Raw genomic sequence first — 23,390 nt, forward strand, 5'->3', positions numbered from 1 at the left:
GTTGCTTTTATTTTTATTTTTTAACTGAGTTGCACTTTCTGGGGCAGTTGAGTTTATCCCCAGAGATGTTGTCTGTGTCTTTTGTGGAAGAAAGTGCCTCAGCAGACATCAGGAGATCATCATGCACTTACAAGTATACTTTCTCATATAAAGTTTGTACTTATTGTGCAGATTTAATATTTTTCCTGATATAACAGCAGTTACAAATGTTCCATAAATGTAAAATATGATAACAAGCTGATGTTTCTTAGAATGGAATACTCAAAGGATGTATTCTTTAAGCACTGCAAAATTATACAGGGGACTTATCTTTGTTAAAATTAGTAATTTAACTAAATTACAAAGTGGATTATCCTCTTCAGTCAGACCCAATGCTAATACTCCACACAGTAGGAGATTGATATGTTGCTAAGTAAACCAAAGTTTATTTTCTTGTACTATGGTTTGAAGGCGAGTTCAAGAGGAAGTGGTAAGTTGTTAGTTTTGGATGTGTGTGCACTATAGTCCCAGTACATCTGGTTCCAGGACTTATCATGCCCCATGTGCCATGCTGGTTGTGCAGCAGCACGGTACCTTGGTTGTAAGATGATCATGATCCAAGCTTCCACCTAAGTGGCTCCTGGTATGATTTATCTGTAAACTCGAGTAGTCGATTCACAGGTAACAAAACTTTGGCCATACTGCTTAATATTAATGCTTGTTAGGAAACTCTTTGGATGTGGAGTGGTTGTGAATAGGAAATATTGTGTCTGTCCTTTTAAAGAAGTTCACTTCAGCCTTTCCATCACAGCATTTTATTTGTGGCTTGTGATTCACTGAATTAATAGTAGAGCTGTGTGATGAATTTGTGTGTGAACATAGTGCATGTGTTGCACTAAACAAAATGAACAAGGTGAACCTTGTAGCTCAGGAGGAGCCTAAAGAGTAAATGATACGTCGTGGTATGCAGGCATAGACCTTTGCAAGGAAACTATTTACTGTAGCTATCTTATTGTACTTGTGTGAATGAAGTACTGCAGACTGAACCTATTAATCTAAGGCTCAACATGAACGCTAAGCTCATATTTCAAGAGGAGATTTACCACAGGAGATAATGGACCTAGTGTGTCTTTCTGTTACATGAACAGGGATGGGACGGACTGGCGAGGCTGTCTCGTTGCAAAACATGTCCAGTCTCAGGCCAGCTTGCTCTCCCACTTCATCCTTTCAGCCCATAGTGGGGCTGCATTCAGCTCTAAGTGATTTTGTGAGAGGACAGGAAAAGGTGTAGAAAACTTGGTCTCTAATTTTGAAGTGTCATATCTGAGTGCCTTCTTTTCTGGGAAAGATTAGTATTTTAGAATTCTGTATGTCGAGAAGTATTCTGTAAATGGAATGATCGAGAAGTAGATGTTAAAAGGTCCATCACTGTCTTGCCTCTGTTTAATAAAGGACATGACACAGGATTGTAGGCAGGGTACTCGTTTGCAGTCAGTTCATAATTATTTCTGTGTACTCTCTCGGCCAAATGGTGACGTCCACTTTGCATGTGAAGTGGGTTCTCAGTCCTTCAGACCCTTGAGTCAGTAGCTGATGTCATCATTTGAGCTGTCTGTTATGCCACTGCTGTCTCATTAACCAAGAACAATTTTTGCAGGTAGAAGGTACAGAAAAAGGGACTGTGCAGTTAAATTCCATTGCACCAGAAGGAGTCATTCCACTCTGCTTCCGCTGCATGAATCCCCTAATAGTCTGGAACAGTGCTTTCTTGTGTATATTGGCAGAAAGTAAATAAAAATTGCTGACATAAAGAATAAGCAGGAATGTTATTTAGATTTAATAAGTTTCAATCCGGTGGTACCTTTTTAATTTTAAGATTCATTCTATTAGGTTTTGCAAAGCAGGATGATCTTTCTTCCATTAGAAAAGTCATATAACAGTACAGGTTTGTGGACATAATTCCTAGTGCTTCATGAGTTCGGCTGTTTGAAAATTCTAGAGCATGCCTCTGTAGTTATAAACTGATATTACAAAGTAAAATAATCTTTGCCTTCGTCTCATGTCCTGTACAGCGAACTGGCTTTCCCTCGTTAGGTTAGGCAGCATATGTCCAATGGAAAAAGCGAATTCTTGTTTCCCTGTAGATCGCTAGGATCCTCCATTCTGAATTCTTTATTTTACTTAGCTTTAGGGCACTTAGAGCCTCAGCAGCTCCACAGAGATGAGTTTCTCTTCAAGGCTGCTGCTTCAAAGGATTTCCAGAGCTGGGAAAGGGACAGTAACCAGCAAATACTGACAGATCTTCCTGCTTCTGGCCCTGGAAGTGTGTGTGTGTGGTGTGTGTCTGTGTTTTTTGTACACCTACACATTGGCCTGAAACCATCAAGTAGCATCCAACAAGGCTCATAACGAAATCTCCCCATGTTAATGAGTACATTGGAAAGAGGGGAGAATCTGCAAAGAAGAGGAGGAAAAAATTGTTTGGTCAAAAGGAACAAACCCTTGGGCTTTATGTTCAAAGGAATGAAAGTTAACAAGGTGGAAGCTTAAACTGGTTTTGGCTTTAACTGTTTCACGCACCCTTAGTGTTTTGGGGGCTGGGAAGGGGGTGGAGTGATGGCCTCAGTATAATCTCAACACTTGGTATGATGCTTTCCTGGGATAGAAATGGAGCTGTCTCTACTTCAACTGTACACAAAAATTTTTTTAGAATATTGAAATCTGATTTAGTAATATTGATGCAGTGATTCCCCACAACTTTGTCTTGGACTTGTGAGTACTTGAAATATTCTTCACAGAAATCCAACCATCTGTGTGTCTACAAACTCAGGAACCAATAAAAACAAGGATTTTTTTTTTTTTTTTTTTTAGTTATGTATTACAGTGGAGTAATAGATGACTCTGTTGGTCAGCTTAGCTGAAAGGTGGTATCTTTTAAAAAAAACCCACTAACTTTGATGACATCCAGCAATTCACTTAATTTTTCTTATTCGGAATATACAAGGGCTAATGGTGCAAAGGAATATACCAGCCAATACGACTTCACACCAAAATACATCAATTCTTTTCAACTCATCTAGTAGCACAGGTATGAACACAAATTTAACACTGTGTAAAATTGTACTCTGATTTTAACTTTTACTCAAAAGTTTTTATTGAATGTTACTGTAATAAGACTTGTACTTTGCATCACTTGATAAACAAGCAAATATTAAGCTAATTTTAATGGAAATGCCTTGTCAAGATTAGGAGCTTTGATAAATGAGCTTTGGCATTTTGTGATTGAATGGGGTAAGGGATTACTGCCTCTAATAGTCTGGCCACTCTTTTACAGGAGGTTAATGCCCTTGTAGGCTGGATAGCAGAAGTGAAGGTTATGATGGCTTCTCAGCTGGAAAGGCACCCACCCTTTCTACATTGAAGCCTTCATGCTGTCCAGATAAAAACAAGCCTTCTTAAAACTGGAGGAGTCCTCTAGCATCTAGTTTATAAGACTTGAGAATCATTAGCTTGTGATGTCCATCCAAAAATATGATGGAGAAATTATTAGTGCAAAGGCCTCTATGGAGCATCAGGAGTTATGCTTTCTTGTGAGACGTTAAACATGAGGCATGAACCCCTGGATATTACTGCTTCCCAGAAAAAGAAAAATGTCTGAAAGTGTCTTTTTTCTTCCCTTCCCCCCGGTTGCCATACTGAGTAACTGGCTTCTAGTCTGATAGTGTTTTAGGTGACTAGAATAACAGTCTGTCTCTTTCCGCAGTGGCTGCAGACAATCTGGCAGCAATCACTGTTACTTTTTAATATTTCTGGTTATTTTGAGATATCCTCCAAATGTCTTAAAGAAGGCTTGGAACACTGAAGGGGAAGAAGCATTTTTTTTAATTATTTTTTTTTTTTTAGGAATAGCAGCATCAGGAGGAAAATTAAATTCAGCATTCCACTATTTGTTTTTGCAGTGGTCATCACCCTGATTGCCAGCTCTGACAATATTTTCACAGAAAGGGTAACGAAATAGATGGTATTTGTTCTTTATAATAATTCTTTCAGTAGAATGTCAGGACCTGCATCTAAATGAATATATTCACATTTTCATGTTCCCATTTTTTATTTAAAGCTTCCCCTCCCAACTTTCTGAAACTACTTCATACAGACTTGGTAAGTTAAAATTAGGGTTCATGTAGTGGATAATGTCACATTTCAAAGCTAATCTTTAGGGACCTAGCTGTGTGAACCTATAAAAGCTAGATCTGATTTTTTTTACGTATTAAGTGTTTGTTTAGTTTAAATATGTCTGTATCTTTTTTGATCAGCCCGGGCAATTTGCATGCTATGCAGCAGTCATCTTCTATACTTTATTAAATATCTGTCAATTATAAATATCAAGGTTTTACATTAATGTCAAGATAGTACATCAAAAATTCATGGAATATGTGACTTTTTTCAAGGGTATTTAATACTTAATGCATTTGTGTCATTTTTCTTTCTAGATATATTGACAGGTTTTATTAAGTGTTTGTTAGGGAGATTTCATTTTTACCAAGGGACTATAAAGAGAAGCTGCATACTAAATCAATTTTTTAATCAGAATATTGTTCTTTTTTGTGTGTCTTCACATTCTTGTAATCTATAGGGTTTTTAAGTTACGTAGGAAAATAGTCCAAGTCAGAAATCTAACATGATCAAATATGCTGACATATCTTAACTTTAAAATAGCTACTAAGAATATTGTACCACGGAATGTTATAAATATGGTAATTATGTACACTGGGATTTTATTCTGCCTCGTGTCTTTTAAGACCATATATTGTGTCCTTTATTATAATTTACTAGTGGTTTCGTGTGAATTATGTCTGGATGGCCTCCATATGGGGGCAGTCCCTAAGTTGCACAGAATTACAAATGGGGAGGGTTAACAGCATTTGGTGGCATCCAGAATCTTTGCCCATGGGTTGCATGTTCAAGTTGACTCGTTATAGAGGGACTACCTATGTCAAATGAACAATTAACCTCACTGCAATCTGCTGGTTTGATACAGATTTTTCTCCCGGAGAAGACAATGGCAATGTGTATATCTTGCTTCCTATAGGTATTTGCTCCACGTTAGGGTTAAGCATGTTGGCTGGCACTCCCTGTATAGAGTGTGAGTAGGAACTGTGCGCAGGTAACGCGTTTAGTCTGCAAAAATCACTTTTATGCCGTTAAACCCTTTGTAATGCTTTTTTACTTTTAGCGCATTACGACCATAGTAATGATTGCCATTCGAAAACTAATTTACTCGGCTGAAAGCTGCTGTTTGGGTCGGGGGAGGAGAGCAGAAACGGGCAGAGAGGAAAGGCGGGGGTTACCTGTTTGCGTCCCGGGGGTCTCTCTCCCGCGATAAGCCCGTCAGGCCCCCGGCTTGCACCGAGGCAGCGTCCCTTCGCACCAAAGCCGAGTTGTTATCATCCCAAGCTAGGGTCGCACAACGTCGGAATGGTATCCGAGGGCCGCCGCGGGGGAGGCGGTGGGGGGTTTCGTTTCACTTTTGGGTTTCCCGCCCCTCCAGGCCGGGGGAGAAGGGCACAGCGGCTCGGGGAGATGCGGGTGGCCGGCACCGCTCCGCTGGGGCCGGGCTTGGGCGGCGGCGCGCAGGCGGCGGCGGCACCGGCAGGTGGCAGTGCCGGACCGTGCGGGCGGCGCGGGGGGCGGCCCCGGCCCCGGCCCGGGATCCGGCCGCGGAACCGGCCCCGGTCCCGGTCCCGGTCCCGGTCCTGGTGCCGGTCCCGGCCCAGGCGCCGCCCGCGCGGGGTCTCGGCCCGCGGGCGGGGAGTGCGCTGGGAGCCGCGGGTGTGGAAGCAGCGGGGCTACGCGGGGCTTGTCTTCACGCCAGTTAATGAGCGCGTGGTCTGCGAAGAGCCGGAACGGGGACGGCACCGGCTCTTCGAGGGATCCCAGCTCCTCTCTTGGTGCGAAACACCTGCGTTAGGACTGCGGGTGCAGAATGAGATCCCGGCTCGCCACAGCCGGCACTAACGGAACGGGGTGACGGGCGCTTGTGTCCCACGCTTGGTGTTGACTTACCCGGCTTAGTTTATCGAGCTACTGTAAAATAGATTAATGATGCTAGCAATGAAAGTTGAAATTAAATTGTCAGAAAGGAGTAATATAGGGTAGTGTTTGTTTTTAAGAGCTGTTATCTCCAGCTGAAGGCTAAGTTGCTACGTTCATTTCTGGAACCGAGTCTGGACCGGCCTACTACAGCGAAGATGCCCCCTGAAATTTATTGGTTTGGATTTCAGTTCTGGTTTTGCACCAAATGTTTCTGCCAGAAGAAATAACTCTGTAAAATGTGTTGCTACAGTTAAACTCGAGGGAATTTGTTATGCAATGACCACATCATCGATGTGAATGAAAATCATACGGAGATGTAGAGTGCTTTAAAAAGAGGGGGAAAAAAAAAAAAAAAAGTGAGGGAAGGCACAGGCCTCGCTGGAATTGTTAACTTCTGTCATGTTTCAGAGAAAGCCCGTCCAAAGGGTTAACTGGAGGGGCTGAGGGAGAACAGACACCTGGGACCTAACACCCAATTGGCAGTCTTTTGTAATATATAATTTGCCTAAAATTGCGCGCTGAGCACAAGCTTTTGTTTTCTAATTGATTTACGGTTTGAGCCACTTTTACCTCATCCCCTACTGTCCTGCACACGGTGCCAGCAAGTACATTACAGTGAGAAATGATAAATTACCATGCACTTGTGATGCTAATGCATCAAGAGTAAAAAAACCTGCCTACTACATGGAGCTTCATGCATTAAGAGTGTTGCAAAGATAGAGCTATGCAAAAAATCATTTGTATCTTCTGAAATAACCGTTTGATCATTTACTTCAAGTCGTCTCTGAGACCTAATTGAACCTGAAGATTAAAATTTATGCTATTATGGCTTTCCATTTGTGAATTGGAACAAAGTTCTAAAGAAAGTGTGTGAGTGTGGGCTTAAAGCTACCTGCATTTTTGAAACTTTTAAGAAGTTAATTGATCAGAAAAGTAACAGGTATTACAGCTTCTTAAAGCCTTTTTAAAAATCTAAATATTTTGCTTGTTAATGACAACTACAGTATGCATTCTTAAACGGCATTGCTCTACTTTTAGATAGGAGGATGTTTAGATGGGTTAATGTAGATACTGTCTGATCAGTGTTTGTCACCAAAACTATTTAAATATTTTAATCTGTTTTGTTTCAGAGGTGTAGTGCAACTTTTACTGAATAACACCTTTACAGGTATTGAGGAAGAACTGAAAGTCTTGTATAATTTTTCTTGCATTTGTGAAATACCTTACTGATATCCCAGAGAAGAGGAAAATGTGGAAGTTGGTGAAACCTAATGTATCCTTATACCTGAATTCTTTCCCCCACCCTGCATCAAGGGCTGGATTTTGTTTTACCTTCGCATATTCAGTCCACCTTAAATTTTTTATTTTTGTATGATGTCTGTGGGTTCCAGTCTTGAAATATGAAGAAACAGATTTATGGCGGCTGCTGGGCACAACAAATTAAGTTGACAGTGATGTATGAGAGCATAATAGCATGATGATCCCTCTGTAGCGCGGCTGGACGCCTCCTGCTTCATTTGGCTCTTGTTAGGATCTGTTAGGCAGCTAAATAATGAAATTCTGCTGACTGATTTCTGATTTCTCTTTTCTTTCTCTTTTCACCTTTTTCTGAAACTTGCATTTCCCAGACCCATCCTAATGCCAGCAAACTGCCCTTAAAGGATTCTTTCACTTACGACGACTACAGGTTGGTCTGTCTTTTAATTCTTTCTTTCTTTCTTTTTTTTTTTTTTTTTTTTAATATACATATATATATCTCTGTAGTGAGCTGTGGGCCCCTGGAAATGCTTCATTGATGGGAAAGCCGTATTGTTATTGAAATGTTAAATGTAGGATTTGATACTAATACACTTTCTTAATGAAGAAGAAAGTAAAACAAATACGTGGATTTTAATTGTTACAAAGGAATAGTCATTATGAGCAGTTAATTTAGCCAACTGGCACACATAGCCTGAGATTAGTAAAGCAATTCGTTGTTTCTTAAGAAAATAATTCAGTTCACATTGCAGGAGGCTTTGGTTTGGGGTTTGGGTATATTTTTATTTATTTATTTATAAAAGGCTTTACCAGCACGTAGTAGTAGAAACTAATATTTACAGTGGCTGTTGAACCAGCCACTCCAGCCACCAGGAGAGCTGGAGAACTTAAGTTGTACACATGAAGCATGACTGTCACTTGGAGGTGCTATAGGGGGTGACAAAATTAAGATAAAAATAAGAATAATTAAGATAATGAGAGCTTTAATTCTGTTAAGTGATTAAAATGGCATGAATAAAAGGCATTCATGACATCTTACAGGGATTTTTTTAGCCTAGTCATACTTCTGGGTAAGTCTATGAAAGTGGGTTTTCCAAAGCATGCCTCCTTCACTTATAGGGTCACTGCGGAACATGCCAACTTACAGGTGAAGTGGTCTAAAATTTTGCAGATAAATTACAACAATTAAAAAGAAACCTATTGCTATTATGTTTCAAACAGCGAGTGTGTATCAAAATTATCCACAATTTTAACTTGCTTTTTAGAAATTAAGTAGATTTCAATTTGATGGTATCTTTCTAAGCAATCTGTAGTCCTTCTGAAAAAATCCTTCTGAAAGTCTAATTCTGTAGATTAAATACTTGTTAGTAGTGGAGGCTGTGAGAGTTAAAATTATTTTGACTTTCTCCTGGTGGTAGTCCCTTTCCCTCCCCTGCCCCCAAAAAACCCTCCACAACAAATACGTGTATTAAGGTCAGAACATAGTGAAACTAAGATTAGTTTTTCCCTCTGACATTTAATATTCATTTTTGTCTGAAATAAAATAAAAATGAAATTTTAGAAAATACTGAAATGTTAAGCTTTTCTGAAGATTCTTATGTTTGAATAGGTAGCTAGCATTTCATTTGCTTAACCTGACTTAGAAGGGTTTTGAATGATGTCTGTGATAAACTATGTTATGCTTTCTTCATTCTTTTTACCTGGATATCTGTTTGGAGTATTGGGGCTTTTTTTCCTCTTTATTCTGTTAAGCAGAAAATTTAGCAATACTGTTCTAAGCCAAAAGTTCTCAAACTGAAAAGAAGTGCTTACCAAAATATGCATGTGTCAGGTGATGACACTGGTTTCCACTTCATGCAGTACGTAAGCTTTTTCAGGAGTGAGAGGAAGAATACCTCCTGGCTCTTACAAGAGTCTGCACATAGATGAGAGCTACTGCTGCCAAGCAGTAGCTGTGAACTACTCTGAAGCCTGCAGAAATAGCTGACCCCAGGTTTGGGATGTGTGGGGAGAGGTATGTGTGCAGTGAAGGGTTGGGGAAGCAGAAGGTGACGTGGGAGTGGGTCCTGGTTGAGGTACTGGAGGGTATGAAGGTTCTGCTGCAAAGAATGCAGAAGAGGAGTGGGACTGCAATCCTGATTTGGGAATTGGTCTATGTACATGTCTTGGAAACCTAGGAGCTGCTGCTCCTCCTGCCAGTGGTGTTGCCTTCTACTGTTACTACAGTCAGTGTGATCTTTAAGAAAACTAAGTTTGGAAACTCCTAGCCTAAATGATTGCTTCAGGTTGGACTACAGCCAGTCATATATGGATGCTTTGAACATTGACCATCTAATGTTTTTCATTTTTGTAGATGGGCGGTTTCCTCTGTTATGACACGGCAGAACCAGATTCCAACAGAAGATGGTTCCAGAGTTACATTGGCTCTAATACCTTTATGGGACATGTGTAATCATACTAATGGACTGGTAAGGATTTCTTGAGTGTTGCTGAAAGGCTTTAGGGCTTAAGTACTAAGCCTTTCAACTGCTTTAGAACAGTTTAATAATACTTTTCATTACGCTTCTTAACACAGGTATTTTATCTTCCCAAGTGACCCTAAAAAAACTAATATCTGAAAAAAAGATTTGTCAGTTCCTTAAATGTCTTACCATAGCTTTCCAGGGAGAACTTTCTTCATCTAGACAAAACTTTAGAAGTGATCGGATACTTGCATACAGTTGTGTCTCACATACATATAATGTACCTTTAAAACTTTTCAGTTACATGATACCCTTTTTTCCAGCCAAGTTTGAATATTCTTTTGACACGGAGTTTTGTTTCTGACAGGCTGAAAAAGATTCAAAATACTGGACAGATTTGTTCTGAGAATAGGAAAGCAGACAATGATGGAGGATGCCTCTTGTAGCTGCCACTAGGGAAAGTGGTTAGAAATTTGCAACTAAGAAATACTGCCTGCTCTCCTAACCATGCCCGAAGAGCCTTGTTATGGAGACAGCAACAACAAGAACAAAGCCTAGTTCAACAAAAACAGTACATCTGTTACTACATCAAAGAAATAACATGCAAAAATACTACTTTAGGGCATATTAAACATTTAAAAGGTGACACGTATATAGAAAGTCAGACCTGCTGACATTTTGGCTTACGTGAGCTAGTTCAGAGGATGAGGTCTTGATTTCATTAACAGGCTTGATAATGTTCAAGTGAGGAAATGGAAACCCATAAGAGGATGGTTTATCAATGTTGTTTAGCCAGTCTCATGTACGCCTCGAAATTCATACCTTCTAATTGCATTTCTAGTAGATAGTATTATTTATTGTAAGCAGTGAATATGACCATACTATTTAAGTAATCTGGTTCTTTTGTGGGAGAGATGACCTGATTGTTAGGACAGCAGCATGTGTTAGTATTGTTGGTATAAGAAAAGCCTAGTTTAAATTAACAAATTGTAAAGCAAGTTGTTTTTCACTTGACATTTAGCTAATTCATTGTTACTATGACTGCACCAAATACAGCACGGTAGGCTAGGCTACAAAGTGGAAGTGTTTGGGGGGGGGTATTTATTTATTTATTTTTCCTTACTATAAGGTGATTACATGTTGTTCTTTAACAGTGATTCTTGCCTTTCACTGTTATGCAAACTCACAACTTTGATTTAGCAATAAAGCTTGTATGAGAGTCTCCAATATAAAGAAAATTGCTTAAAATTCAGAAATGTATATTTCTGTAATATAATTCTTAGCTGCAAGCATCAGTACTTCCTGTACCCTTTTCCTGCTGGGCATCTCTTTCAGATGCTTTTGCAGAGACTTGTCTGTATTCATTAGACAACTCTTAATGAATGCCTTCAAAGTTGGGATTAGAGGAAAGAGGAAGAGAATTAAGGTTCTGGGAGGAAAAAAATTAAGTAGCCTATATTAAAAGAGCAGCTAGTTATGTTGTTTTAATCATTCAAAGTTCTATTTAAATTGATAAAGTAATTTTTATTTTTGTTATGCTCTTTAACAATGGGTTTGATATGGAGCCAGCCTCTGGAGCCAAACCTGCTAATGCAGTAGTATATCAGGGTTGGAAGCATTTTTTTTATGCTGAAGTGTATCCTAAAGGGTGTGTGTGGGGGGTGCTGAATTTAAATATTTTGTATGTATATACAGACTTCACTCATTTGTTTCATATTTCTGCAGAAAACAGTTTAAATGGTTATAGATTTAGGAAGGATACACAACTGTAATATTGATAATGGGCTAAGAAAAGCTACTAAACCTATTTTTGTTGTGTGTTAGTTTCCTTGTACTATTAGAAATAGGGGAAAAAAACTGCTAAGATAACTGTAAGCTGCTAAGATAACTGTAAGCTGTCTGTATCATAGTTTGTATTATTGTAGAGTGAGATGAGGGTGGGTTCAGCTCTAATCATAGCACATGCCTTTAAAATACATGAAGGGAATTGTTCTTCATTGCAGGAAAGTAAGAAACAAAAGACGGCGTTGTATGCGTCCCTGTCTAGTCTATTCCAAACATAGTGCTGAAATACTTCTTGAGTCAATCAACTACTATATATCCCTGTTCTTGCTTTATTCCACAGGGCCCCTTTCCATGAACTAGATAATAAAATGCTCTTTGGGTTTTAACTGGAGCTAGGTCCATCCAGCTTTTTCTTGCTTCTGACACTATTAATTAGATCAACCTGCCTCTAAGAACTATATCAAAATGGTTGTCTTCATGCATTTCTCATTGTTATTCTTTAGTGGGATTGTATTTTGACAGTCAGAGGTTGATTACCAGTTCTGACAGAGCTTTGAATAAGCTACATTCTGCCTGTTGGTCTGGGTCCATCCTTAATCACTGACCAAGCAGACTATTGCATGCTTTATACACAACTTGAAATTCATGTATCAGTCTGCTTCAGAAATAAAACTGAAGGGATGCAATTTGTCAGCTATCATGTGGGAAGAGAAGTAAACACCCTGTTAATTCTCTTACATGAGTGCTATTAAAAGAAAAAGGAAATAAGAGTCTAGTGCTCTGTTATGCTTTATAGAAAAGCGCTTCAGAAGCTCTGCTGTTTTGGGTTTTTTTGTTTTTGTTTTTAAATGGCAAAAATAAAAAACAATCCAAAAAGTGAGCAGTACTCTACTGGAGCATGCTTAATCTGACAGAATCCTTCTCCTAACATACTGGAATTTCCACAGTCCTTGAAAGCCTCCTGTTCCACAGGTATTTCAAGAGACTGGAATGGACTTTACACATTCAGAAGTATTTCACTGAGTTTACATACTAACAAAATTTCAGGACAGGTCAAGTGCTGTCAAGAGTTCCCTTTTTTGAATGGATGTTACAGTTTTTCAGAAGATGACTGTATTTGAACTTGGAAGGTACATTTGTCATAGCAAAGGTAAATCCTCCAGTACCTGTAACCTGTAATTCAGGGTTAGATAACCTTCTGAACAAGAGATCTTAATTAAAAATTGCTCAGTCCAGTATAGTAAACGTACAGGAATTTCTGTGTTCAAGTACTACAGCCTGTGTTTTGCAGTAGGCCGTATTCCATGACTCTCATGTTCGCTTCTGATCTCAGCATACCACAAACCCATTAATAGACCTGAAGTGGTGGCATCCGCATGCAGAGCAGTTCTGCAAGCCTCCACAGGGCCAGGCTGCCCCTGCTTGGGGCTGCCGTTTTGGGTTTGCTGCATCGGAGACAAATTCCCTGTGGTCACTTTGAAAGCAGTGTTTTGACTGACAAATGCACGCTTGATGATGCAAGCAGTGTAAAACTATTAACATGTAAACCATAAACCAAGCTTTCAAAATAATCCGTGGAGTTCTGTCTTGGACAAACTACATCCAAGATGGGAATCAGGGTACGTCACAACTCACATGTCAGCTTACAAAAAAGTATGTTTTCATTTACAAAGGCTGAGAGAGAATCTTTGGCTTCTCCTAGGTTTTTCCCCAGGCCCAGAGCATATTTTTCCATAAGTTAGCTCTGTCAGTACCGAATTCAGAATACCTACCATGAAAGTTGCTTCCTGATTGTTCAGCAGCTTATGTTCCATCCTGTGGCTGCATCTGTGCTGGCATCTTTGGTAATACTGTTCAAGAACATGCTGTTTGTCACTTTATAAAAGTATTACATTTTTAGGATAGCTTTACTTGTTAGTGTGACCCCCTTTACAGTTTTGTAATCTTTTTTGGAGAAGTACAGGTTTGGTAAGAGAGTTTATCCTCTTCCATTGCCTGCTACCATAAAAAAAATCCTTTTAGTGTTTTAAGAGTATTACTTAACTTTTAGATAAAGGGATTATTTGCAAGTAAATTATAATTTTCTGAAGATGGTATCCCTTAAAGATCCACAGTTATCTAATCCTTTTTCATTGAGAGATCAAAAATATGCTGGCAGTTGAAGGATAAAGCGTAGCATATAGAGCTGTCACTTGGGCTCACTTCCTTGGGCCTCATGGGAGTAACTGCAAGCTCCAGAACTTTATAAGAAGCTGCCGGCTTTAGCATGGGATTGTCTGTGGTCTATGGCAGTTACTTTCCTCAGAGCCTTCTATTCGCTTCAGGTAAGTTGTTTCCTCTGTTGGATTTCTTTAATGCAGAGATTTTTTAGAAAGAGATTGCTCAGGAATAGTTAAACAATCACTACCAGCTATATTATATTGTGCAGAGAAAGAAATGTATGCAATTGCTATTGTTAATATCTATTTCCAATAGGACAATGTTTTGTCAATGGTGGGAGAGATAAGTATAAAATGCTTTTGTTACTCTTTCCTTGGATAGATCACTACAGGCTACAATTTAGAAGATGACCGGTGTGAATGTGTAGCGCTTCAAGATTTCAAGGCTGGAGAACAGGTAGTGTGAACAGTTATCTACATAATTGTTCTTTAATTAAGTTTTGTGGACACTTGGTAACTCCCTACAAAATTTTAATAGCAGAGTGGTGTGGATTAAGCCCTGCTACATTTGAATTTTATTATGCTGAGCTAATTTTGTGTGAAAATACTACCAAACTAAATAAGTGCATATTTTTCAGAATAAAATATTTTCTATCACTTGGTAGACCCCAACTTTAGGAGAATTTTGATTCCTCATATTTTAAAGAACTAGTTGAAATATTCCATCACTGGTAAATGCATATACACAGATACTGAGTTTGGTGTTCTGGATGACATTAATAAAAGGCCATATCCAAAGGACCAAAGGTAAATATATTTTAGATTTGGGGCATCACTTTGCAATAGCAGATTGTAGTGTCTTTCTTAACGACGTTGTTGGTTTATGTTCTTGTTAGTCTTCATTTAACAAGAGGTTAAATGCAGTATAGTTGCCAGTCATTTTACCATGTTGTCATTCCCATGCTTAGTGAAAATGAGAAAGGACCTAAAAATATACTCCTTCCCTTTCACACAGGCACACAGGCATGTACACACCCCTTCACCCTGAAGCAGAAAGTACCAAGGGAGAGTCTCGCAAAGATGCATAGAACAGTTCAGAATCCAGTATTTTGTTCAGAACTGCTAAGAAACAAAAATGAATGTGAAAACTAGTGAGGCATTGAAGACAGTGCTTCCAGGAGTGTAGGAAATCTCTGGTAGGAGGGTTCCTCTGCTGTGTCAGCACCCAGCCTAAGTCCTCAAGTGTAGTAGCACTCCGTTTTTGCTACTGCTTGTGCAACTGCAGTCAGCATGGCTAGAAAAAGACTTTGTCTATGAAACATCCTGAAATGTTTTGTAACTCAGTCTCTGAGTTATTACCTTGAGTGTATTATTTTGCCAGTCTTACACTTTATAATATTTTGATTTTCATTTTTCTTACGTATTGTTACCTTCTTTTTTAACAAAGATGTGTCTGAAAAATTTTTTTAAGTATGTCTTTCCAGAGGTATATTTATCCTCATTGCTATGCTGGGGTTTACAGTGATTGTATATTTTTTGTGTTGCTTTTAGAATTTGTTATGGTAGTCAAATATTTGCTGTTTTTTCCAATACTGGTATGATGAGTTAAAAGGGGTCCACAGTTTTTCCAGAAGTGATCCAATTTATAATTTTCCACAGCTGGCAATGGAAGTGTCATATAGCTGTTCTGGCTGCTCTCTCCATTTCAATTATAGAGGCTTCCTCTATTTCGATTTTATTTTAGTACTTTCACTTTGTCTGCTATTTATCAGATTTTTTAAAAATTTCTGTGCAAACTTTAACTGTTATTGACATCATTAAAGCACTTTAATTATATAATGCTTCAGTCTTTTAATATACTGTGCAGATGTTATTTCTTACAGTTTCAGCAGGAAGAGTGTATGATCCCAGCTTTTACTACTAAAATATGTGAGGCAACAGAAGTCCACAGAATCTATCAAACACTGGCCTTGAATAAAGCAACTTTCTCATTCTGTTTAATTGGCTTTTTTGTAAAACAGTCTTAGAGTGTAAGAGCATACTGTATAATCTACACATGATATGTGACTTTTAGTTTAATACGAGATGTATCATGGTAGTTTTAAAACTTGAGAGGGTTAGCAACTCTCTCAAACTCTGCCTTAACATACCTAGGCAGGTCACTTGTTCTTTATACAAGTGTGTTACAGTATAATGTTTACTATAATTTAATATCACACTTAAGCATTTAGTTCTTAGGAGAACTTAGGATAAATGGTTCTAATCTAAAACTGAAAACAAAGAAAGTAAATGGCATCATTACTGTTGTTGAGCCCTTAAGAGAACACTGTGCCTTTCCCTGTCAGCTAGAGTGGAGTAGAAGCTTACAGGTATCCAGAGCATTACTGTACCCTAAGGTGAAGAAGAGAGTTCTGTAACTGTTGAAACTTTTTTTTCTGATGGACAATTCCATTATCAAACAAAAGGGGAAAATATCCTCTTGATGCAGGAGAAGACAATTGCTACTCTGACCTTTTGTCCCATGTACTTCATACTGCCTAGCCCTGAATTAAATACGTTTTGCAGGTTATATTTAGGAACTTCTTTTTTAATGTGAATTACAGTAACCTATGTGCTTTAGATAAAGAGTTCAGAGTATAGCACAAAAATAAATACTGGCTGAACACAGATCAGATCTCTCTGTATGATATACTTTGGTATATCCATGCCTTAAGGTAACATTAAAACAAAACCAAAGCTGATCCATCAGCAGTGTAGGTTACTCTTTTGGGTGGACATATGGGCGGAAAATGAACCCAGAAACACCATTTCTTTTAATGGGCCCTCCTTGTCTCAGATTTTTTTAGCCTTTAAAAGGCACAGGATCTTTGAAAGCTTATTTCCATATACTGGTATTTTGTGACAGTATGAGAAAACAAAGCATTTTCATTTTAAAGTATAGAATAAGAACCTCTTCTCTCCTTTCAAAGTCTCTGTTACATGGATATGTTTACATCTACCTCTAAAGTATTTTGCCACATTATATAGAGCATTTGAATCAATACCAGAAAACAAAGCGTGTTTCTATATATAACCAAATATAACTTGTACTCAGAATAGTAACTCTTTCAGGAAATTACTTTCAAATTATGTCAGTTTTGTGAGCTGATCTTAAGCTATTTTCCTGTCCCTTCACTTCTCTTTTCATCCTTCTAGATTTACATTTTTTATGGCACTCGGTCAAACGCTGAATTTGTGATCCACAGTGGTTTTTTCTTTGATAATAATTCACATGACAGAGTGAAAATAAAGCTTGGCGTGAGTAAAAGTGACAGGCTGTATGCTATGAAGGCAGAGGTCTTAGCTCGTGCTGGTATCCCAACGTAAGTAAAACACAATGCCATGGGGTTTTTAAAACATTTCCAAAGTACATAGTGTCCAGTAGGGCATGTATAAAGCTGTGCTATGATAGTTTTCGTAGGTGTAATATTTCTTCTGTTTGTATAGGAAATTAAAGTTATTGTAATAATATTTACAGAAGTTCTATGAGCTATATTATCTGACTTGGACCATATATAAGGAAAAAGCCTTTGCTTTAATAATCATTTGAACAAAAACAGAGTGAGGATTAATTTGCAGCAATCTGTGGTTTTTCTTTCTTTCCTATCCCTTGCAGACATACTACGATGCTCAGTATGTGAACCACAGCATTTTCCTTTAGTCTTTTCAGTCCAGAGGGTACTGTTAGGAGCAGCAGACATGAAACATTGCATTTTCATGAATTTATTATGAAAGCCGTATAAAAATAATTGTAAGTGTAAAATTGTAGAGATAATTGTTCTTTTCGGATACAGGTTAGGGAAACTTTTCTTCAGTTTGAACTAGTATTACCTAATTTTTTAAAAGTTACTTTTGTAACAGTGCATTTGTTTTATACTTTAAGGTTTTTTATGTTGAAATACGTTCAAAAGTATGATAATAGAAATTGCATTTACTGTTGTTTGATTGTTTCTTTTATTAGTTCTAGTGTTTTTGCCTTGCACTCCACTGAGCCTCCAATCTCTGCCCAGCTTTTGGCTTTCCTTCGAGTGTTTTGTATGAGTGAAGGTAAGATGTTTTATAAAGATAACCTAATTTATGCTTATTTTGGGGTGGGTTTTTTTGTTTGTTTGTTTTAGTGCCGGAATGTGATAGGCATTTATATAAAACATTAAGCTAGAAGATTGGAAAAGTTGAGGAGTTAAGGTTAAAAAGGGATCTATAAGCTAGTGAGAAACACAGTCTTTGGCCATGTCTGAGGGAATACTTCGGTAACATAGGCTTTTCTGGAACTCCTAAAGCATGAGGTGATGCAATTTTTTTATTTTGTTTAATCTCCCAAGCTTTTGTGAATGAGCGAGTTTTGGAGCATGAACTTCAGTTCTTAGGTTTAAAAATGGTTCACAGAACAAGATCATGTGAGACCTAGGGGCTTACGTGCTGAAAATCATAGCATATTAGCCATCACTGCTAGAAACATTTAGGTATGGAACTGGAATATCCTGTACTGTAGGAGAAATATGGAAGAGACCTTTCAAAGTTGAGTATTTTCAGTATTTTGGTAATTCATAATCTAAAACCAACTTACGTATTTGCAACCTGTCTTTATACTGTTTCTCTTATGTTAGGGGCTTTGTGGGGCAAATATGTGTACAGTTAATAAATATTCACTTAATTTGTGCATGTGAAACTGCTGATTAGATGTTTGTAATAGCTGCTTGCTGGTTAGATGCGGTTTTGGAGGTTATACATGTGACAGTTTTTCATGACAGTGAGTGAATTCCCTTGCAGTTAGGGATGCTGTGCAGATGATGTGGATTTTAATACCGGTAGGAATACTGAAGTTGTTAAGCTTTTGCATGTGCTCTATTTGCTTTCTTTAATAAAAGCAACCTATCTTATTTAGTGTTGTGCCTTCGCTGCATCCTGTCATCCATCTTTTAGAACTTATTAAGAAATTGGAATGGAATAGTTCAGTTGGAAGGGATGTACAACAATTATCTAGTCCAACTGCCTGACCACTTAGGGAAGCAAATCCAAGTAAAGAAAATTTTAAGATGCTGATGAGGGGGTGAATTTTGGCTCAGAGAAGAAAATATAGCTAGTGGACATTTTAATTGCATTTCTCTGAAACATGATTGTGCTCAGATTATTCTTATGTCTTAAATACTGTGTAAGAAAACTGTTCATTGAGAAACTACATTCAAGTGTTTTGTGAAGTTTGTGATAGCTGCTTTGCAGGAGTGAAATTTGGTCATTAAAAGATTAATGGAATTTGTGTAATGTCAAGGAGCTGATTAAACATTTTCTGCTCTGTGTGAGGCTTGTTTGATGGATGTCTTTTCTGACCAACTGTAGGGAATTTCTGCTACTGAAAAAGATTACCAAAACAATAGGAAGAATGATTCCATTGCTATTTGCACACTCTCTGGCCTGTTCCTTTTATTATCAAAAGGTTTGCTGAACTCTTTAAAGAATTACTCCCTTTTGTTTATCAACTATTATACAAAACATTCCATCTCACTGTCACAGAGTTACACTGTGTATGAGAAGCTATGATATATAAATTATCTTTACTTCCAAGTGGAGCAAAAGGTCCATTTTCTGTTAAGATTTCCAGTTGCCTCTTTGAGGAGAATCCTAGAAATAACCAACATATCTGATAATTCTTACTTGGGGAGAGGGTTTTTTTTGTTAGCTGCTCAAAGCTATACTATTGAAAATAAATCTTTCTGCAGTTTTTCAACTGACAAAGTGAATGATGAGATTGTTTTTTAACAGATTGGTTTTATACTTATTGCAGAAGAGCTGAAGGAGCACTTGATAGGCGAGCGTGCCATTGACAAAATCTTCACTCTGGGGAACTCTGAGTTTCCCATTAGCTGGGACAATGAAGTTAAACTTTGGACATTCCTAGAAGCCAGAGCATCCCTCCTTTTGAAAACCTATAAAACAACTGTGGAGGTAAACTTATCATTATATGTAATATAAATGTCTGAAATGTTCTGTGTTGTGATTGTAGGAAAAGATATTTTGTCCCCATCTTGTCTTTACAAACTTTAATCTGAATGTTAGTACATAATTCATTCTGTACTTTTTCAAGTATAGAAGCAGATTTGCATTATCTGAGGAAAATCAAATAATATTGCAAAAAAGAAAATTTTCTTAATGTATTTTTTCTTTGATTCTCCAAATAGAGGCTACCTGCTTTTTCTCTGCAAGTAAAATGGAGAATCAGTTTCAACTCATTGTCTATCAGTTGCATTCTCCAGACTGCAAAGAAATGTACTACTATTGCAAGTGTATAAGTGAACCTACATGTTTCATGTATTTGTGAAGTCTCCTGACTGCTTGTTACACACTGCTCGATGTGGAGAAGTTTTTGGCTCCTTTATGAATTCTTGACATACTTCACTGGGACTCTGTGCAGACCCCCTCATTCATATATGTCCATTTGGCTCAGCCTGAAGAACCTAGTGTCACTTACTGTTAATGCATAGAGAGAAAAATTGAGGGATTTTTTGTGTGTGTTTGTTGTTACTAATAAACTTGCTTTTTCTTTTCCAACAGGATGATAAGTCCTTCCTGGAGACCCATGACCTTACTTCACATGCGATAATGGCTATTAAATTGCGCTTAGGTGAAAAAGAGATCTTGGAGAAAGCAGTAAAGAGTGCAGCTGCTAGCCGAGAGTATTATACCAAACAAATGGCAGATGGAGCTCCGCTTCCTAAATATGAAGAGAGCAATATTGCTTTGTTGGAGAACAGTGTGGCAGACTCTAGACTCCCTATTGTCTTGAGAAATTTAGAAGATGTGGAAGAGCAAGGGGACTTAAAGATTGATGAAGCTATTGATGCTGAAGTCACAGAGAATGGGTTTGTAAATGGTGAAAACTCTCTATTTAATGGGATCAAATCAGAAAGTGAAAATCTAAATAAAGAGAAAAGCAACAGAGAGACTGAAGATGCCAAAGAATCTTCTTCAGAAAGTACTGATGAGGTTAAAGAATAGTCCTAAAATTTTACTTTCTTGTGAAATTAAATTAGCTGAAGTTTATGAACAGTGCATTTATGTTGGTGTGTTTCTTTGTTAACGTTTCTCTTTCTGCAGAGAAAAATGTTTTTGCTGCTTTATATAAAAATGAATTTTTAAGTTATTTAAAAGATTTAGCATCCCTTTTCAATTAAGATTGCCATCTTGCTTTCAGGCAAAAACTGGGGAAAGAGGTGCCTTTGGAAGATTTTGCAGCCCTTTGTTGAACCAAATGTATTTTCTTCCTGGGGAAGAATTAAGCTCTTCTATCTGCTGTGCTTTTGTTGTTCTGTCACTCTGACTACCGAAATTAAAAGCTTGCTCTGCCTCCTGCCAAGAAAAGCAGAAGGCAGGACTGACTCGGTATTCAGCATGAAGGTGGGAGAGCAGTACAGCAGAAAACTGGATAAGAGGATCAGAAACTTGGGAGACTGGAGGAAAACCTGTTTAAAATCAGGTATGCCAGTCCAGAAAAAGGTAAGGTGGCAACCTTATGATTGGTAGTTTTAAATGTTGATGAGAATCCAAATTGTATACACTTAAAGTGATCTCTGAAGATTTCAGTTTACTTTGTCTTTTGTTTGCTGTATAAAAATATCTCATCGTTCTTCTTCAGTCAGAGTTAGGCTGCTACAATACAACATTCACCAACTTTTAAAGGCTGACTTCTTTTTATTTCCAGGTGGTACCTTTTATTTACAAGGTTGGCAGTGCTACTGGAGAGTTTCAAAGCAGATAGGCCAAGCCACAGCTTTAAATTGACTGTTCAAAGTGAGGTTGCTTCCCAGCTTGTTCAGGTTTTCACAAATAGCTAGAGATTTTCAAAGCTACACTTTTGACTAAACCATTATTAAAAGGAAAATATGATTAATATTCCTGTCTGCTACTCCTTCATTTCTGTGTTGTTGGATGTAACATTGAATGTGACATGGTTAGCCGATCTTACTCAACTGCATCTTTTGGTTAACATATTAATTGATGCTGTTTTCTTGAAGGAAATGGCAGGCAGGCTAATGTATTTTTGGCCCAAGTCCAGAGCACAGCCAAGTCTGCAGTACACTTTGCCATTTAGATTGTGTCTCCATCTGATGCACATTTCTTGGGATACCTCCACAAGTTAAGCAGGTCTACTGTCTCTAGCAGTTTTGGTCATCCTCACACTCTATGTTTTAACTTCTAGGTGGAAACAATACAATCCTAGCACAGTGCAATATCAGAACAAGGGTAATTCCAAGGCTTGACTTTGAAATTACCTGGTATTGGGAAAAGAGGAGGGTGGAATATTTTTATTTTGTGGGTGAATGGAGAGGAGTATAAAGTGATTTAATTTTGTTCTCAATATTAAGGACTTTGTCTTTACCTTTGTATCCTTAACTTCAAGGTAATGGATAGAATGGAGAAGCTTGGATAATTATTTAAAGCTCAATAGATGTTGCAACCTGCTCATCCAAGATCAGCTGCAGTAAAATGTCTTTTGGCATATTCACAGTTTTATTAGATTTTGCTTCTTTTATACTGCAACTTGGAAAAATGTGTTTTTGCATAAATCTTTGGTGCAATACACATGATAAGTAGTGACTTTCTTTCAGGTTGTCATAGCAGTTTTGGTGTTCAGCTAGTATCAGTGTGGGGAAAATAGAAAAAATAGTTTTTTAAAAAATATTTCACTAAGAATGGCACGTTGCCATTGCACCTTGGATATTGCTTCACTACTAACAAGATGCTGGACCAGTATTTTTGTAACTATATGCTGCCTTTGGTAGAATGTTATGAATTGTTGTCTTGACAGTTTAAATGTCATACAAAAGTCATTACATTTCAGTTTTTATTAGGACCAATATTCCGTTTCTGTTCCTGCCACTTACATTGCAGAACCTTGTACTAGATACTATGATGCAATTCTGAAACTAGCCTTCCCTGAAAATTATAACTGTAATTCAGAATTTAAATGCTTTGATTTGATCTGATACACTGTATTTTGTTCCAGTATTTGCTGATATCTATGGCTTAGCAAAGCCTGTGATCGCCACAGGACAGAATATGTGGGTTTTCTTGAATAAAATATAATTCTACCATGTCTTCCCTAGTGAGTGTATTATACAAACAAAACCTCTACCTGCTACCTGCTGTAACTTTTGGGGTCTGTGGGGAGAGGAATAACTGTCCAGGTGTACGGTTAAAGATTAAAGGAGAAATAACTGTTTTTAAAAAAAAAAAAAAAAAAAAAAAAAAGAGGGATTCTAGTAAACAGAAAGGGAAAGTGGTCTATTAAGCGCATGGTCAAATTCTTACTCTTCATCTGTTAGTGTTATTTAGAAAAATATGTTGCATACAATAAAAATAGTGAGTAATCTAATTTTGTAATTTGCATTTTTCCTCTATGCATGTAATGGTTTCTCAGAAGCACTAACCTAAAACTTAAGCTTTTGAAAACTGAGGTGGAAACAAAAAAATTGGCACTGATGAGCCCTTATTACCATCTGTCATGAAAACAGACCTTTCAAAGCATTTTAAAGTTAACTTTCTTCATAATGTTTGGGTAAGAGGCTGTTCACACTAATCCCAGGCTAAATGCCAAATCTTGCTTCTGTTTAGCTAGCTC

At 37.8% G+C, this 23,390-nt stretch overlaps 1 protein-coding gene across 2 annotated transcripts in view; it reads left to right on the forward strand.

Annotated features, from left to right (window-relative positions):
- Nucleotides 1-22,867, forward strand: part of SETD3 (SET domain containing 3, actin N3(tau)-histidine methyltransferase) — a 64,403-nt gene extending 41,536 nt beyond the window's left edge. For both annotated transcript variants that reach the window (XM_075029862.1, XM_075029861.1), the window contains exons 7-13: nt 7,701-7,759; nt 9,683-9,797; nt 14,118-14,192; nt 16,931-17,097; nt 17,736-17,821; nt 19,557-19,717; nt 20,324-22,867. In XM_075029862.1, coding sequence (XP_074885963.1) covers nt 7,701-7,759; nt 9,683-9,797; nt 14,118-14,192; nt 16,931-17,097; nt 17,736-17,821; nt 19,557-19,717; nt 20,324-20,767 — 1,107 coding nt within the window. In that variant the 3' untranslated portion in view covers nt 20,768-22,867. The remainder of the gene's footprint in view (nt 1-7,700; nt 7,760-9,682; nt 9,798-14,117; nt 14,193-16,930; nt 17,098-17,735; nt 17,822-19,556; nt 19,718-20,323) is intronic.
- Nucleotides 22,868-23,390: the final 523 nt, after the last annotated feature.

The sequence above is a fragment of the Buteo buteo genome, chromosome 6, assembly GCF_964188355.1.
Source record: "Buteo buteo chromosome 6, bButBut1.hap1.1, whole genome shotgun sequence".
Classification (NCBI taxonomy): domain Eukaryota; kingdom Metazoa; phylum Chordata; class Aves; order Accipitriformes; family Accipitridae; genus Buteo; species Buteo buteo.